This window comes from Petromyzon marinus, chromosome 6 (genome assembly GCF_048934315.1).
Source record: "Petromyzon marinus isolate PM22_M1 ecotype Great Lakes invasive population chromosome 6, UKy_Petmar_22M1.pri1.0, whole genome shotgun sequence".
In the NCBI taxonomy this organism is placed as follows: Eukaryota; Metazoa; Chordata; class Hyperoartia; order Petromyzontiformes; family Petromyzontidae; genus Petromyzon; species Petromyzon marinus.
In genome coordinates this window covers 7,439,062-7,457,601 of record NC_133672.1, presented here as the reverse complement: position 1 = coordinate 7,457,601, position 18,540 = coordinate 7,439,062, and the positions used below count along the sequence as shown (strand labels likewise).

The window sequence follows — 18,540 nt, the reverse complement described above, 5'->3', positions numbered from 1 at the left end:
TGAGAACCCGGTTTCACCACGGGTGGCTACCTGGATCCGAACCCAGGTCCCTCCATGGTGCCAGCCCCGTCCTGTGGGATGGCATTAGCCCCCTCGTACCACACTTCGATTCTGCACTTCGTGAATGGCGTTTGGTAGTCATGGAACGATGATGTGGGAGCGCAGTCATTAAAAAAAAACATGTTGTAAACACGCGGTTACTTTATTTGTTACCATTAATATAAGGCTAGCACAAGCTGACATTCGACTTTGCTATAGAAGGTGCATCAGCAGCAATGTTGTCAACAACAAACGTCGCACGATCACTAAAGCAGCTGTGTGTGAAATCAATATTACCGTACCGTAGCTTCGACAGCCATTCACGAGCGACAGCATTCCATCAAGCGTGGGAGGAGCACAATGCACGAACGAGCAGATCGGTGCCACTCAACATGCCCTTACAGCCTTATGATGACACACACAGACACTCATAATTTGACACGCACATATACACAAGACTATATCATTCATTGCAATTACGTTTGGTTAGTCGGGAGAGTGAAACAGATCCGGCGACTTCTGTTTCCCAAAGGAGACTTAGGAGTAATGACATTCCATATCGAGCCAATGGATGTCACTTTTTCCAACGGTTTTATTTACGTTGATTTTTACGTTGTGTGAAAACTGAATATTTGTCAGCGGTTCGTTTCTGCGATGGGTCTTCAACGTTGTCCAAATCCCAACCAAAGGCGCGCTTCGTCAAGTTTTCACGGTACTGTCAAGTCGACCGGTACCTGCCGTTCGCCACACCTAGCCAGCCACGTGCTCACGCTGGACACAATGCGGGTGTCGCGAGCCCAACAGACCTTCCCAAAACGCCTGGGGCATCTCGACAACGGATTCCCCACAAAGAGGGATTTCCTTCAAATGAAAACAGCCCCGGGGATACACAAACCCACACTGCCGACACCACCCCCCGCCGGCTCCGGTAAACCAGCCGCTGCTACGTCAGCGTGTGCAACGGAGGCAAAGCGCAAGGGGGTTGTCCAGCCGCAATCATTCAAACCACTCTCGCGCACACAAACCGCGCAGTACCCCCACCACCCATCCGGACGCAACAAAAACTCAAACTACCCCCCCCCCTCCACGACGGACACAAAAGCGCCGGAGAGACCGATAGATCACGGTGGACAAGGCCCTCGTTAATCCTGATACATCGACGAAATGGTTTGTTGTGGTTTTTTTTTGTTTAGTAGTTAAACGTGAAAACCTCTCTCCCGAAAAAGAAAAAAATTTAAATCACTGCGCCGATGCATAAACATTCTGCCGAAAAAACGTGAACGCGCTTCACATTATGAAACACTTCTGCCATATCGAGCGTCGGCATGCGAATCCACGGTTCGATAAAGCGCTTGGCGGCGTCGACCGTCGGGGTCCAATCGCTGCGAAGGCAAGGAAGGGCCAGACCACGGAGACCCTCCGACTCTCGCTCCCTTCACTCGGCTCATCTCTCTCTCTCTCTGTCACCTGGCAACCGCCGGCCATCCTGGGGCAACTTTGGAAAAACCCCTCGGGCAACTTTGCAAAATCCCTCGGACTCGCTCTTCGTAATTACGCACCTCCGCTCGGAGTGCGCTGGGGACGACGCGACACATTAAATGTTCAAGCAACTGCAGGAACTGAAGCCTCGCGTGGCGAGTCCGAGGCTTGAAGGCGCGCGTTGAGCAGTGGGGGGGAGAGAGGTGGGGGGGACACGCGGTGCCAGAGGGAGCAACACTGAGCTGCTGTGCCACCCGCTCTCAAAGCGAACGCCATGAAGTGCAAACCGCTACCCCCCCCCACTACGTCCACCATTGCCAATGCTACACAAAACTACGACTACGCCTCGCGTCAACATCGGCGTGAATGTTACGCTCATCGCAGAATTAAATACGATTCAACGTTTCCCGCGTCTAGTTAAGCTCCAGCGTAATCCGTGTTTAGCGTCAGACTTTGTCTTGTTTAAACTGATTTTTTTTGTCATGGTCAACTTTTGTCATTTGTAAACCGATTGTGCTTTTGCGACCCGGCCTTTAGAGCAATGATGCATTGAACCTGCGACCCCACCCCCCAATGACGCCGCTCCTTCGCCTGCCACACCGAATTGCCCGAAGCAAATAACCTCGGCCGTCCACGCGACGACCTTCAAGGGCCAAACTTGCGCAGCCTTACAACCCTCTCCCAGCCACGGGGGAAAGGACGGTGGCGCTGGCCATCCACCCCGTCGCGTACCGTGCCGGCCTTCATTAGGTGCTCACTAACAGCACCTGCCCCAACAGTCTGTTTAGGCTGTACGGGGAGCGGATGGCTGACCAGGCGGGGTGACCACCCCAACGCGCTGCGTGAGAACCGTGACGGACGCCGCAAGGCCGCGGACAGAGCCACGACCTCGGTGGTGCCAACGCGGCGTCGTCGCCCCGCGGGTCGAACGTCTGCTGCGCTTGACCGAACGCGATCAGCTGATCACTCGCTACGCTAGCTCTTTAGCAAATTGGTGAAAAAAAAGAGGCAAAACTGTAGCGAGGAATGATTAAAGAGACGAAAGGACAATGGGCTCTTGTGTTTTTAACGTGCGGCATATCTTCCTTTCCCAGGAGGATTGTTTTGCTAGGAAGCTTGAGGTGGGGGGAATAGCCCCACATATGCAGGGAAAATGTGTTTTTTTAACCAGGAGATGAGTCATAAATCTACTCGATGTGCTAGTTTTCTTACCAACCTGTGCTTATAATTCAATATAGAGGCTTGCCTGGGTGATGTGGGTGGTGTGCCGCATGCAAAGACAAAAATAGGATTGCAGTGGGGTCACGTTCACGGCGCATTGTGCTGCAGCTCACGCTCCTCTCATCGGCTTGCTGGAGAGCTGGCGAGCTGGTTGGCTGGCTGGCTGGCTGACTGGCTGCCTGGCAAGCTGGCCGAATGACTGGCTGGTGGGCTGGCACCGTGGTGGGCTGACTGGCGGGTTCGCGTGATGAACAGTGATACATCAGACTCAAGGTGGCTTGAGGGCCCAAACACGGTGAGACTGAACACTGCCGGTAAGAGAGCAACGCTCAGGACCAGTATCCCAGGGGGTCAATACCTCCGGCGTATCCAGCCAGGGGCCCCCCCGTGCTCGACTTACAATCGGAAAGGCTGCGAGTTCAAAATCGTGGCCTCGGCCAAGCGTTCCTCCACGGTCAATAAAAACGAGGGCCACTTTATGGGAGGTCAACGGTAGTTGTCTATAAATACAGCGGCCCTCGTCCAAGGGAGTGTGGGAATTTCACCACCAGCTCAGGGCTGGAAGCGGGAAGACCCGTTTGACATTTTGACTCTAACCTCCAACATCCATTTGCCAAAATGTATACATTTGTTTTAAAACAAGGAAGAGAATACTGAATTCGAGCTATTTTGGTATATTTTAAATTGGTTGTACACATAGCTTATGTTGTTAGTTAGGTGACCTGAACGTGGTTATACGAAAGTGGCCCGTGCCTCCCTTTGGTGCGAAGGAGACGGCAAATCGGAGAGTGAGTGCACGTTGTTTTGCAGAAACAGGAATCACAGTTGCAAGGGCCCATGCGGCCACAGAGAGAAAACATTTCAGCAAACAAATTGTTCAACGGCCACCACTGCATGCTGTTTGACTTGCAGAAATTTGTTAATAAATTAATATATTCCGAACGCTTTGAAAATCACGTGGAAAGTGTTGATGTCCGTCCGTCATCAATGGGGGGGGGGGGGGGGGGGTAGGGTATCGGGGGGTAGGGTGTGCTCGTGAAGGGGATTCAATCCAAACGAAATTTGACTTATAAAGTTGGGTTGCTATTGTGGACTCACCCAGGAGAAATTTGGCCAAATTTCTTCAGGTGTTGCTCAAGACTCGGAAAACAAAAAAACGGTGCTAAAAGGTTTCGCCAAGACGTCCAGGCCGTGGAAGCTGTGGGGGCCGTGGGGGCCGTGGGGGCCGTGGGGGCCCGGGCATGCCCACCCCCCGGCAGAGCCGCTCTCCAAGCCCCATGGCCTTACGGCAGCGGACACAGAGACTCGTCCTGCACGCCTGGCGCGGATGCTGCCGTCGTCACCACCGCCACCGCTGATTAAGAGCTGCACGTTGCGACGGACTGTGACCGAGTGATCGAGTGCGGTCATGGATCTCGGGGTTCACCAATTCAGCTTACTACCGATGTCTGCTTTCTTAAGTAATCTAAAACGAGAATGCGTTTGACGCGGACTACTCGAGGCTGACGGCCGTGTTCCACGGCAGCTCTCTGGATTACATTTGATGACGGCATTGCGCGGCGCTACGCGACCGTCGTGGCAACATTGACAACGCAAATGCGATTTACAATTCGTCACGGTACCTCAAGGATTTTAAGAGGACGAATAAACAAAACACAAAAGAAAACTCGATTTAAATAAAAACTCTAAAGTATTGGTAGTTTCATGCACTTTGTTACGTCACACGCAAATTGGTATCCTACTTAATTTTTAAGTCAAACGTACGGAGTAACAACGGAAGTGTTAGGCTATCGTCAGCTTTTGTTCAGTTGGGGGGGGGGGGGGGTTGGCGATGGTCGAGCGCGGTCGAGCGCGGTCGAGCTTGCGCTTTCACTTGGCCGAGGAGTTTGCTTCGTTTGGACGAAGGGCGGCAGGAATCATGCTCTTCACTCTGCGGCACAAAACAGGGAATCAACATCCACGGAGTCGGTCTGGTTCCACTGCCTCTCGCGAGCCACGCGTCCAGAGCCACGCGCCCCGACCGTCGGTTGCCACCCTTCGATTAACTGGTCTCTTTTACAAAGCGGGGGCGGACCCCTCCAGGGTTACGTGAAGACGTCCGTGAAAAAGATCTTCATAGGCTCTCCAGGACAAAGAAAGATTCTGATTCTAATGTCAATTTAAGTACACCAAAATATACCTTAAACCCATTTACATTTTTACACATCTAGAATAACTTTGGCAGTAATTTAGCAACAACGTGAATAAGGCTGAGCAAGAAGGTAAATTGCACTGAGAGTATTTAAATATACAAATATAAAATACATTCCAAAAGTGTAAGTAATACATTTAGGCAAGTAGAGGCAATGGACAAACATTTTCACGAAACATGATGTCGACAAATTGAGTTAAGCCAGGATGATCAAATTAACATATTCACAACAGCTGCATCCAAGCAGACTCGCCAAGTTTTCTTTAAACTCAGCTTGGGATCGGGACTGAATTCTGACGTGGTTGAGAAGCCAAGTGATTGCAGAACGCAACATGGAAGCGGACTCTCCCAGCATAAACTAAAAACAGCGACTTCTCTTGTTGACCTTGCATCTGCCGAGACCAGGGGTTGGCAACCTTTCCAAGAAGAGTAATTTTTATTCTTAGCTCTTTCGGTAAAGTCACGTTGAAGGGAAACAATAAAATAATAAAATATATATAAAACGTGACTTTACCGAAAGAGCTAAGAATATGAATTACTGCAGTCACGAAAGCTTTAAATCAAAATTTAAGAGTAATTTTGTTTTGTTTTTGTCTTAAACAAAAATATTTCGAGAGCCGCATCACACGCAGATCTACGTGTACACAAAAACACCGCGGCAGGTATACGGCAGATGACAAACACATTCCGACTTAAAAAAAAAATAGGTGATTGAATAAACTCTCTCTTCCCTTTTTTTCTCCTTTAGTTATTCTTCAACAATACAGTTTGACTAAACATTTTATTGCCACCAAGACATTCTGGACATCACTGTCACGGACGTCGGCCGTGGCCGGGAATCAAACTCAGGAGAGGCCGGGGTTTGGCGACGCACTGCGCTAACCACCGCGCCGTCGCTCCACCAAACAAATTGCGGTCCACGGAAACTGCACGCGACGCAGTTGCTTCCAGCCGCCTAACCCTTGCCATCTCGGCAGATGGACGCCACTAACCGTACGTCGCACGGCAAGCGGGCCTGCTGCTCGCCCCCGCTGGGCCATTACACTGGTGCGGCCGGGCGTCGGCCAATGGCGTGCGATGCAGGGCGGCGACCCAGCTAGACAGCGAACGGAGCTCGCCAGAGTGCGAGCGGCCTGCCAAAGCGCCTCTTGCGGCACATTTAAAACACGGCGCTCATGGCGAGGAAACATTGTACAGGGTTTCAAAGCAAATCGTCTGGGAACGGATGCGGCTTCGGGGATCCGTTACCGTGCCGTTGCATCGTCCACTTTCGCTTGAACCAGCGCCAGGTAATGGTCGACCTCGGTCTGGGGTGAGAAACAACACGGTTACATGTGTGCAACTCAACACTCACCACGCACACACTCACAATACAAAGATAAAGATCTCCATATAACCTTCAAAAAATGTTGGGGGCAAATGCTGTTGGCGAGCACCGACTAAGGCCAGAACGGCACATGAAGGGAAGGGTGGCCAGCACCACGCCTGCCACCTTTGTCTCCCTAGTAGCGATATTTTTACACACTGCACCAGGTTCCTATTTTACGCTGAGTCGACCAAGGGGAGGCCCAGGACCAGTTCAGATAATCGCCATTGGTGTTGACCATGAACGGAAACCTAACTCGAGTCATCAGGTTCATAGCGCAGTGCGCTAACCGCTACGCTACCGCTCCCCCCACACGCTCACACACAATATACATACACACACACTGGATCAGCGGTAGAGTGAGCGATCCGCAATCGGAGGGCGAGTTCAAACCTTGGTTGGGTGGATTGACTCAGGCAATCACCCCCCCAGGGTTTATATAAACGAGTTCCACTTCGTGGCAAATTCAACAGTGGTTGTCCTATGGCTTCACTCGCCCCACCATAGGAATGTGGAATTCCTCCACTCGCTCTGGGAGGGCCGTGACAGGAGATGAGCAACGCCCTGCCTCGGTGCTCGTTTGTATTGGAGACCACTGGGACTTTTGAGTGCCTACAGGCGCCGAATGTCGGCCTCTCACCTTTTTCTTCTCGTAGGCGATGGGGACACTGAACAGGAGCACCACACCTGGTGGAGAATTGGAGAGAGACGCACACCGGTGGTGTTATTCTTGTTCTTGATTACCCAGTCCCAGGACTCTCGTTGAGGAGGGCCCCATGCTAAGATTTTTGCAGTGGGGGCGACGACAGAGAGTCACTTTTTACACTGGGAAAACATTTGGAAGTGATGGTGTGGGACGGACAATAGTGGGTTGGCGATTCTCAATCAGCGGGGGTGTGCTCGCCATGACTCGGGCCTCCTGCGTTATCACCACGCGGTGGTGACGTTTCTCCCCATTGCTCAATAAAATAACGACGCTCCAGCATGCCACGAAACCCACGGTGACGCGCCGCTGGATTTGGGTCGTGGGTTGCCGTGTGGCACCAGCTCAGCTTTTACAGGGCAGTTAACTTTCGATTTAAAGCTTTCGTGACTGTAAGGATTAATCTTCTTTGGTTCTTTCGGTAAAGTCACATAGAATGAAAGAACCAAAGAAGAGGAGCAGTTAACGTTCAGTAGTGTTAAGAGTGAAGCCAAAGTTGAACTGCTCTCTTTATCCAAGTTTCTTTGAATACTGATCTCCGAGTTGATATGTGAATGATAGGCTAACTGCTACGAACCAAGGATGTATGATATACACGTAGCTATTGGAATGCCAACATGTAACACTACATTGTTTTTATGTTGCACACGCATTACTGTGATAGGCTGAAAATTAGGTCATGTGGGCTTACCAGCATTGCCAAGGTAAATGCCTCTACAAGAGATTAAATGGTGGCCAACTGCCGAATTGGAGGCCACGAACATGCTTTGCTTGTTCTGTATGCAAATTAATATGACACTTTCCTTAAATTATTTACTTGCAACATTTAACAAATGCTTTCCTCGTCAATGCCTAGTGCTAATTTTTTGGTTTACCGAAGCATATCCAGGGCAAGAATGACGACAAACATCTCCCTCTCTGGCTACGGCGAGCTACATGGACGCGACCATCTCGGCAAGAGAATGGGGTAGGTAGGGGGGTGCTCTCGGGTCCATCGCAGCTTGGGCTGTGTTTTGTTCCTGAATGAAAATGAACTGCGATCGCAAAGCGTGGCACACAACAACGTGTCGCTCTGTTGCAAACCCAAAGTGGGTTTGTACAACATGGGCGGTTGTGCAACCATCGGAGAGTAAAGTCAAATCCGACGCAACGCCGGCTCTGGCAGGGAGCAAGCGAGCGAGCAAACGAGCGTGCGTGCGCGTTACCCAGGATGAGGAGAGAGAGGCCGTTGAACACAGATCCCACGTACGTCATGAGCCAGAGGACGCCGGCAAACTGGACGACAGAGAAAGCACAAACTCGTGAGAAGGAAACAACATTGCTGGATTTGCTCCTCGAGCAGTTACACCCACACGTAAAATAACCACTGCTGGAGTTCAGACGAACGGGTGGCTGGGGGCGACAGACACCGATGTCGCAGCCTCGAAGGAGCAAAACTCGGCTTGCCGTGCCACCATCTTCCTGGCCACCACACCCAGCAAGTGCCTCAACTGTATTTTACAATTCCGTGTTGAGCATTCCTGCACGAGATTATACTTTGCCGGGCAGCTGCCGCTTTCAACGCGTGAAAAGTTAAGCCGAGGTGGAGCCTAGCAACTGGGTTTAAAAAAAAATAAACCCACACCGTCCCCGTGTGGGGATCCGGACAAATGCACAGGGCACGCCACCTGCTTACGAACACAGGCAGCGAGATCGTGTCACGAGGGGGGGGGGGGGGGAGGAGGAATGGGATCATGAGGAACGTCCATCATCGACACAGCAACCGCTGACGCTGCAGGCGAGCCAGATTGTGTAACAACCTGCAGCGGCCCGGGCTTTGAAAGCTAAGCTCATTATCCCGCTCAGTGGAAGGTGCGGATGACGAGACTGATGCTCGCCGCAGCAAATGCGCTCAACGCGGACGTAAAAGCCCATGCCCAATATAGCCACCGGCCGAACGAACGCACCGCGCATTACTCGCCGAACGGCGTGCGTGCACAGCGTGTGCATCGCCCACCGAGCGCGGGCGGTGTGTGGCACGCGCACGCCCACTCAAGCCCGGCGCGGTGGACACACGCGGGTGCGATTTAAAATGCTTTCTCACGCACACGTCACGCATATCGAACCGCGCGTGTTCGAACCGACTAGTGCAGGATCACGCGCGAGTTGTGTTATTCCTGAATTGAAGCACTGGCCCGAACCGAGGCAAAATGATCAAATCGCAAGAATTGTTATGCGCCGAGGATAGAACAAGTGCATTGTGGATGAAGCACAGGTGCATTGTGGTATTGTGGGTGTGGTGCCGATACATTGCGAGTGTGGCACAAGTGTTTTGTGGGTGAATATCAGCCTCACGTCCTCTTCCCCTTGCGCTCACGCGGCCCCCCACCCACCCCCCTCCCCCCCCCCTCTCTCTCCCCCCTTTCTTACCTATATAACATTTTGCCACGGCAGCTCTCCCGCCTACCTCAGCATTTTCTTGCTGTGGTTGTTCCACCTGATGAGGATCGCTTGTGTGGCGATCGAAACGTCGTCATTTGTTTTGTTTAATTTTTATTTATACCGACGTGATTTTACCGAAAGAACCAAAGGGCAGGGTAAGAGTGCAGACGAATTGCAGGCGAAGAAAAATCTTCGCGACTGGTACAACCGGTGTGACGCGGGACTGCCCTGCGTGTGTGTGTACAACCGGTGTGACGCGGGACTGCCCTGCGTGTGTGTGTACTACCGGTGTGACGCGGGGGTGCCCTGCGTGTGTGTGTGGTACCGGTGCGACGCGGGACTGCCCTGCGTGTGTGTGTACTACCGGTGTGACGCGGGACTGCCCTGCGTGTGTGTGTACTACCGGTGTGACGCGGGACTGCCCTGCATGTGTGTGTACTACCGGTGTGACGCGGGACTGCCCTGCGTGTGTGTGTGGTACCGGTGTGACGCGGGACTGCCCTGCATGTGTGTGTACTACCGGTGTGACGCGGGACTGCCCTGCGTGTGTGTGTACTACCGGTGTGACGCGGGACTGCCCTGCATGTGTGTGTACTACCGGTGTGACGCGGGACTGCCCTGCATGTGTGTGTACTACCGGTGTGACGCGGGGGTGCCCTGCGTGTGTGTGTGGTACTACCGGTGCGACGCGGGACTGCCCTGCGTGTGTGTGTACTACCGGTGCGACGCGGGACTGCCCTGCGTGTGTGTGTACTACCGGTGCGACGCGGGACTGCCCTGCGTGTGTGTGTACTACCGGTGCGACGCGGGACTGCCCTGCGTGTGTGTGTACTACCGGTGCGACGCGGGACTGCCCTGCGTGTGTGTGTACTACCGGTGTGACGCGGGACTGCCCTGCGTGTGTGTGTACAACCGGTGCGACGCGGGACTGCCCTGCGTGTGTGTGTACTACCGGTGCGACGCGGGACTGCCCTGCGTGTGTGTGTGGTACTACCGGTGCGACGCGGGACTGCCCTGCGTGTGTGTGTACTACCGGTGCGACGCGGGTGCCCTGCGTGTGTGTGTGGTACCGGTGCGACGCGGGACTGCCCTGCGTGTGTGTGTACTACCGGTGTGACGCGGGGGTGCCCTGCGTGTGTGTGTGGTACTACCGGTGCGACGCGGGACTGCCCTGCGTGTGTGTGTACTACCGGTGCGACGCGGGACTGCCCTGCGTGTGTGTGTACTACCGGTGCGACGCGGGACTGCCCTGCGTGTGTGTGTACTACCGGTGCGACGCGGGACTGCCCTGTGTGTGTGTGTACTACCGGTGCGACGCGGGACTGCCCTGCGTGTGTGTGTACTACCGGTGCGACGCGGGACTGCCCTGCGTGTGTGTGTGTACTACCGGTGCGACGCGGGACTGCCCTGCGTGTGTGTGTACTACCGGTGCGACGCGGGACTGCCCTGCGTGTGTGTGTACTACCGGTGCGACGCGGGACTGCCCTGCGTGTGTGTGTACTACCGGTGCGACGCGGGACTGCCCTGCGTGTGTGTGTACAACCGGTGCGACGCGGGACTGCCCTGCGTGTGTGTGTACTACCGGTGCGACGCGGGACTGCCCTGCGTGTGTGTGCGGTACTACCGGTGCGACGCGGGACTGCCCTGCGTGTGTGTGTACTACCGGTGCGACGCGGGTGCCCTGCGTGTGTGTGTGGTACCGGTGCGATGCGGGACTGCCCTGCGTGTGTGTGTGGTACTACCGGTGCGACGCGGGGGTGCCCTGCGTGTGTGTGTACTACCGGTGCGACGCGGGACTGCCCTGCGTGTGTGTGTGGTACTACCGGTGCGACGCGGGACTGCCCTGCGTGTGTGTGTACTACCGGTGTGACGCGGGACTGCCCTGCGTGTGTGTGTACTACCGGTGCGACGCGGGACTGCCCTGCGTGTGTGTGTGGTACTACCGGTGTGACGCGGGACTGCCCTGCGTGTGTGTGTGGTACTACCGGTGCGACGCGGGACTGCCCTGCGTGTGTGTGTACAACCGGTGCGACGCGGGACTGCCCTGCGTGTGTGTGTACTACCGGTGCGACGCGGGACTGCCCTGCGTGTGTGTGTACTACCGGTGCGACGCGGGACTGCCCTGCGTGTGTGTGTACTACCGGTGCGACGCGGGACTGCCCTGCGTGTGTGTGTACTACCGGTGCGACGCGGGACTGCCCTGCGTGTGTGTGTACTACCGGTGCGACGCGGGACTGCCCTGCGTGTGTGTGTACTACCGGTGCGACGCGGGACTGCCCTGCGTGTGTGTGTACTACCGGTGCGACGCGGGACTGCCCTGCGTGTGTGTGTACTACCGGTGCGACGCGGGACTGCCCTGCGTGTGTGTGTACTACCGGTGCGACGCGGGACTGCCCTGCGTGTGTGTGTGTACTACCGGTGCGACGCGGGACTGCCCTGCGTGTGTGTGTACTACCGGTGTGACGCGGGACTGCCCTGCGTGTGTGTGTACAACCGGTGCGACGCGGGACTGCCCTGCGTGTGTGTGTGGTACTACCGGTGCGACGCGGGACTGCCCTGCGTGTGTGTGTGGTACTACCGGTGCGACGCGGGACTGCCCTGCGTGTGTGTGTACTACCGGTGCGACGCGGGTGCCCTGCGTGTGTGTGTGGTACCGGTGCGACGCGGGACTGCCCTGCGTGTGTGTGTACTACCGGTGCGACGCGGGACTGCCCTGCGTGTGTGTGTGGTACTACCGGTGCGACGCGGGACTGCCCTGCGTGTGTGTGTACTACCGGTGCGACGCGGGACTGCCCTGCGTGTGTGTGTACTACCGGTGCGACGCGGGACTGCCCTGCGTGTGTGTGTACTACCGGTGCGACGCGGGACTGACCTGCGTGTGTGTGTACTACCGGTGCGACGCGGGACTGCCCTGCGTGTGTGTGTACTACCGGTGCGACGCGGGACTGCCCTGCGTGTGTGTGTGTACTACCGGTGCGACGCGGGACTGCCCTGCGTGTGTGTGTACTACCGGTGCGACGCGGGACTGCCCTGCGTGTGTGTGTACTACCGGTGCGACGCGGGACTGCCCTGCGTGTGTGTGTACTACCGGTGCGACGCGGGACTGCCCTGCGTGTGTGTGTACTACCGGTGCGACGCGGGACTGCCCTGCGTGTGTGTACTACCGGTGCAACGCGGGACTGCCCTGCGTGTGTGTGTGGTACCGGTGAGATGCGGGACTGCCCTGCGTGTGTGTGTACTACCGGTGCGACGCAGGACTGCCCTGCGTGTGTGTGTACTACCGGTGCGACGCGGGACTGCCCTGCGTGTGTGTGTACTACCGGTGCGACGCGGGACTGCCCTGCGTGTGTGTGTGTGGTACCGGTGCGACGCGGGACTGCCCTGCGTGTGTGTGTGTACTACCGGTGCGACGCGGGACTGCCCTGCGTGTGTGTGTACTACCGGTGCAACGCGGGACTGCCCTGCGTGTGTGTGGTACCGGTGAGACGCGGGACTGCCCTGCGTGTGTGTGTGGTACTACCGGTGTGACGCGGGACTGCCCTGCGTGTGTGTGGTGTCGGTGCGACGCGGGTGCCCTGCGTGTGTGTGTGGTACCGGTGCGACGCGGGTGCCCTGCGTGTGCGGTTCTGGTGCCAAGTGGGTGCGACGCGGGAAGTGGGGGGGGGGGGGGGGGGGCGGCACCTTGAGCGAGTCAACGAGGTCCTGCACGAGCAGGAGGCGCCGCAGCTCCGTGGCGGCGCCCGTGGTCCAGACACGAGCCACCTCCACCTGGCGGCTCATGCGCTCCCGCGTCACATCCACGTCCTCCGCCAGGTACGTCCTGGCACGCGCACGCACAAAGATCCACCGTATAGCCTGAGCAGACTGCCGAGGCAAGCGCCGTCAAGAGAGCACCTCTGCTGGCCAGCACGGCACACAAAGGGGTTTGGTGGCTGGCACCGCAACTGGCACTCTTCGTCTTCCCAGTGCCAATCTTCAAATACCGCATCAGGTATTTATATTCGGCCGAGCCGACTTGGGAGAGACCCAGGGCAGGCTTCCTTTCCACTGATAAGGCCCCAAGGCCGAAACTGAAGCCTGGTTTCTGGGAGTGTAGCGTTGTGCATGCACCACAGCACCACCCCTTGCCAATGCACAAACACAACAAACACACAAACACAACAAACACACAAACACACACACAACAAACACACAAACACACACACAGTGACAGGGATGTTACCACAGCGCTTGTTGTAGCCTATGTGCGATTGGAGACCACCTGCAGTGTCTTCGGCTTGCCTGCAGGCAGGAGACAGGCCGGGCTGCTGCTAAGACTTAACTCGAGTGCCTGACAAATGCTGTCCACTGCAGCAATGTGATGTGTGTTAGCCGCCCGCTGCTCTGCTTGTTATTTTAAGCTATTCTCTTCTACTTTGTCGTTGTTGTTGCAGGTTGGTTGGTGCCAGCTACCCAATAATGTCCTTAACGAGCCTGTTCCACGGTGGCCAAACATGACACTGCTGCAGCAGCCAGGTCGTGCTGTACCACAGTAACCTAGCAACCAGGTCGTGCTGTACCACAGTAACCTAGCAACCAGGTCATGCTGTACCACAGTAGCCTGGCTCTTCTCGAGCTCAGTCGCTGAGGTCGTGAGATGTTAACTACCTCACCTTGGTAAACAGGAGGTCGTGGGTTCAATCCCAATCCTGATGCCTGTAAATTAGAAGTTTGTATGTTCTCCCAGTGGTCGCATGGATTTCTCTCCCGGTCCTCCAATTTTCCCTCCACATTTCAAACTAACATACATTTAGAGTATTTGGCTGCTATAAATATCCACATAAGCCACTTTATTGGGCTAGCATTTGTGACCAGGTCGTTTCCAAAAAAAGGGCCATATAGCTCAGTGGGCCTTACTTGGTACAATCAAAATAGTTTATAGTTTTTGTTTATAGCTCCTGCGCAGCCTTGCACGTAAAAACAAAGGTCTCGCGTTAACCCTTACCGCAAGGCCAAGTGCTGCTATAAAGCAGCCCCATCAAGGGCAGCATGAGGCACCAAGGGGAGTTAACGTGGCCAGCACCACGTTTAAGGCCGAGTCAAAGTCGGGGTCACCGAGGACAGGTTTGCATATCACTTTCCACTGATGCGCAAAGTCAGAAATTAAACCCAGGCTGCTGGGATTTCATCCCCGTGTGCTAATCACTGCAAGGCCAGGCCCCTCATAAATACATACATACCAACCAACACCAGCAGAGCCTCAAATGTGGCATTTGTAACATTCATTCAGATTTCCATTCGACTGTGCGGTGCATTGCTACTGTCGTGACCAATGTCCCTTTACAAAACAGGTCACACTAATGAACACAATGAGAGGACACCACGCTCATGCCAACAACAACAACAACCGCCAATCACCACCAAATAACGGTGGTGGCCCCAACACTGCTCGTGCTCCACACAAACTGTCCAAGGCCCGTTTGGCAGGTCACAGGACTGACACAGGAGTTGTGGGTTAGGTGACCAAGACGTTTGGCAGATGCCGCTGCTCGCTTTGGTGAAGCCACGCAGCGCTCTGCTCATTGCTGCGAGCGCACTTCCCATGGGGGGGGGGGGGGGATGAGGAGGACGGGAGGATGAGAGGAGGACGAGAGGAGGACGGGAAGAGGATGTGACGGAGGGAGGGGCTCCGTACCGGAAGGGATGTCCGTCCTCGCGCTTCTGCACGGCGCACAGCACGCCGCGGCACACCCGCCACGTGATGGTGCAGGTGAGCATCAGCAGGCCCAGGTAGCCGACGATGGTGAACACGCTGAGGTGCGCGATGGACAGCAGCAGCAACAGCAGCGCCCCCAGCACCCCGCCGCTCCACCGCGGGTCCCGCCAGTACACCAGCTCCGAGACTGCCGTGCCGCACAGACACAAAGATCCCCCCCGTGTGGCCTTAAAAGACTGTTTGGGTAAGTGCTGTTCGCCAGTAGCACAAACAAAGGCCATACGAGGGGGGAGGTGGGTGGTCAGTACCGGCTACCTTTGTCCTCCCGAGTGGCGATGATTACGCGCCGCACCAAATCTCAACTAAGATGGAGTCGGCCTCGGGGCATTGGGCGCAGGATCATCGGATCAAATATTCACCACTGTTATTGGTCATAAGCGGGACTCCGAACTTGGGTTCTCGCGCGGGGGTGAAGTGCGGCTAGGGGCGGGGGTAGGCCGAGCGTTCGTGTTCTTACTGGAAGCGCGGAGGCAGCACTGCCGAGATCCAAGCCAATTAGAATGCGTCACAGCCGTCCCTCAGCGCGTACGACCGCCATGCCACACTTGCCGTCTTCCCAACCCACCCACAATGCACTGCAAGTATTTTAAGCTAAACTAATTTAAAAAAATATTTTACCAGGTAAGGTCCACTGAGCTGTGTAGGACTTTTTCAGGATTGACCTGGCCACAAATGATAGCTCAATGAAGTGGCTTGTAACAGCCAAATACTCTAAATGCATGTTTCTAAATGTGGAGGTAAAATCCGGAGGACCTGGAGGAAAAGCCGCACGACCACAGGGAGAGAGACATGCACACTCCAATATACAGGCATCAGGGTTGGGATCGAACCCACAACCTCCTGTATACCGGATGAGGTAGTTAACTTCAAACAGTACCCAGTGTACGTGCCATCTCGCAAATCACCACCCGGCTATCCAGGTGCGGGTTTCCGGGCTGGTACGCTGCGTGTCGAGCGTTTCTTCTGTTGTGGGTGGAGGAGCGGTGGGGGGGTGGGGGTGGAGGGGGGGTGGGGGTGGAGGAGGGGTGGGGGTGTAGGAGGGTTGGGGGGGTGGAGGAGGGGTGGGGGGTGGAGTTGGGGTGGGGGGCAGCCTCCAAGAGCACCGAGAGGGGACCGCTCGACTCGCGGAAGCCTGAGCCGGAAGGCCGCGCCGTGATTACAAGCGGCTGAGAAACCGACTGCTGCGTTACTCCACTCACTCAACGCATTACGCATTCAGAACACGTCTCAAGCCTCCACAGCCGGATCCTCGATACAGACCTAAAAAATATCTCAAGCCTGGCAGCTAACCATCATGCATTATATATCTATAATGCGCATTCTATGTCTTCCCAACAGCCCTCAACACATAATGTACATGATATAAAGTGTTCATAACACACTCAGCACACTTACATCTACAACCAATCTCAATGCTTCTCAAGCAATGCACAACGGTGTTGTTCAACAGGGGCTTTTTTAGATGGTGCTCAAAGCTGAGAGTGCCCTGTACCAACAGTAGATTAAACATTCTTCTGAGGAGAGTGGTGGTGGTGGTGGCTATGCACATGGCCTGTAATCCAGCACTGGAGGCAATGGTTGGTGGATCGCACTAATGTCATCAAACACCCTTCCTGTGGGTGTCAAGGTGCTATACCCCTTGCTTGCCAGAAGGCAGTGCAGCAATAATGCGGACTCCACCTGTTCCGTCTGTATGGGATAAAGCATTTCCCCCTTGCTTGATTTTTCCCCGGGCGGTCCATTTTCCTCCCACACGCAACACTCAATCATTGGCCAATAACACCTTAATAGAGGATCGCGGAGCTTGGGCGATTGTTGGCGCTGGCTCACCATGCGGCTGTGTGCCTGCCTCCTCTTTCGTTCCTCTTCGCACCTCGAGTCGTTCTCTCTCTACGAGAGCGAGCGAATGCTATGCGGCGGCGACCCCGTGGCTACAAGTTGAAATGATTATTGTTCGAACAGGTGCCATTGAAATGGCCACAGTTGACTTGCCACAAAGCGATACTCATTTCTATTCCTTGGTCTTTCCCTCTCATTTTTCCCCAATTGTGCTGCTGGCAAAACGAAGAATCCGCGTCACCCCGCGTCAGAGGAACAGTTCCCCGTAAGGAGATATCATAGAGCTGCTTGAGAATTCTCCCTCTTAAGTGACCTCTTATACACACAGTAGGGGGGGGGGCAGCACTTTCCCACCCTCTCCGCTACAGAGAGCAAGGCAAGGTCACGTGACAGCCAGTGGTGGGAATTCTGGCAAGTAACGTGCAAATCCAAATACGGTGGGGTTTTCCGTGCAGTCAATGTGACCGGTCTGAGGCCACAAAAACGGAGAGCCCCGAATTAGTCGTGAACTACCGCCCGGGGTTAACTCGGCGGTGCCAGCGCTGCGCTCGTACCTCCGAGCCACCCGGCCATTTCCTGCTCACACACCCACTTTATTCAACCCTGGAAGGAACGATTAACCGAGTGAAAGCCACCACCTTTACAAAACCACACCGACAAGTGTGGTGAAGTATGGTCTAATAGACCCCCACCACCTTGCGTGCCGTGGGGAGGCCCTCATCCAGCAAGTGGCTTGACAAAAGGGCTGTGCATGTTCATAAAACACCCACGGCTACAAAGGGGTTTGGCTTTAAAAGCAAAATTATTAAAGCAGAGAGGGCAATGGCTTTGAAGGGGGCAGTGCATTGTTCATCGGGCCACACATGACGACATTTGACCTCCAACAAATTTGGGAGAGGCACTCCTCTCTAGGCCAGAGAGCACAACGAGTAACGGGACACTGGCACACGTATGCACACATGGATGCGCTCGCACGCACGCACGCACACACAGGCAGCTGTCGGGCCTAACAACTACAGTGAGCGGACGGGCGGTGGAGTTGCTACCACGCCCCGGCGGAATTTGTCTTCCTATGGCAACGCCGGACGGTCACACAGGGCTCAGGACTCGCTTGAGATCTGTCTGGTCAGAGGTGTATGTAGTTAGAGAGCACGGAAAAGCAATGTCACCGAGTTACAAGTCCTAATACTGGTTAAAGGTTCACGTGGCCTTATACCTTGAAAAGGTCATTAATGCAACAAGTACCTCTTTTTACAGAAAATCAACCGTGGGAAGGCAACCATCCTACGGATAAACTACCCCTTGCCATAGGAACGTGTATTTTCCACTGCTGGCTCATGGCCACCAACCAATGCTCTAAATATACTGCCGTAAGAATAGCGGAATTTACACCACCGGCTCTGGCTCCAAAGGAAAATGTGCACCGCATAATCTCCGCTCGAGCAGGGCGACCACTTTTGACGTTTACCATCGAAGAGGACGGCGCTGGGCCCAGTTCGAAGCAACAACCAAGAACGCAACCCTCC

The 18,540-nt window shown here is 55.0% G+C and overlaps 1 protein-coding gene across 3 annotated transcripts in view; it reads right to left on the bottom strand.

The window, feature by feature from the left end:
* Window positions 1-183: 183 nt before the first annotated feature.
* Window positions 184-18,540, bottom strand: part of LOC116939593 (uncharacterized) — a 40,090-nt gene continuing 21,733 nt past the window's right edge. For all 3 annotated transcript variants that reach the window (XM_076063200.1, XM_076063198.1, XM_076063199.1), the window contains 6 exons: window positions 15,095-15,302; window positions 13,102-13,240; window positions 8,205-8,274; window positions 6,937-6,983; window positions 6,179-6,237; window positions 184-4,669 (listed from right to left, as the gene is read on the bottom strand). In XM_076063200.1, the coding sequence (XP_075919315.1) occupies window positions 4,609-4,669; window positions 6,179-6,237; window positions 6,937-6,983; window positions 8,205-8,274; window positions 13,102-13,240; window positions 15,095-15,302 (584 nt within the window). In that variant the 3' untranslated portion in view covers window positions 184-4,608. The remainder of the gene's footprint in view (window positions 4,670-6,178; window positions 6,238-6,936; window positions 6,984-8,204; window positions 8,275-13,101; window positions 13,241-15,094; window positions 15,303-18,540) is intronic.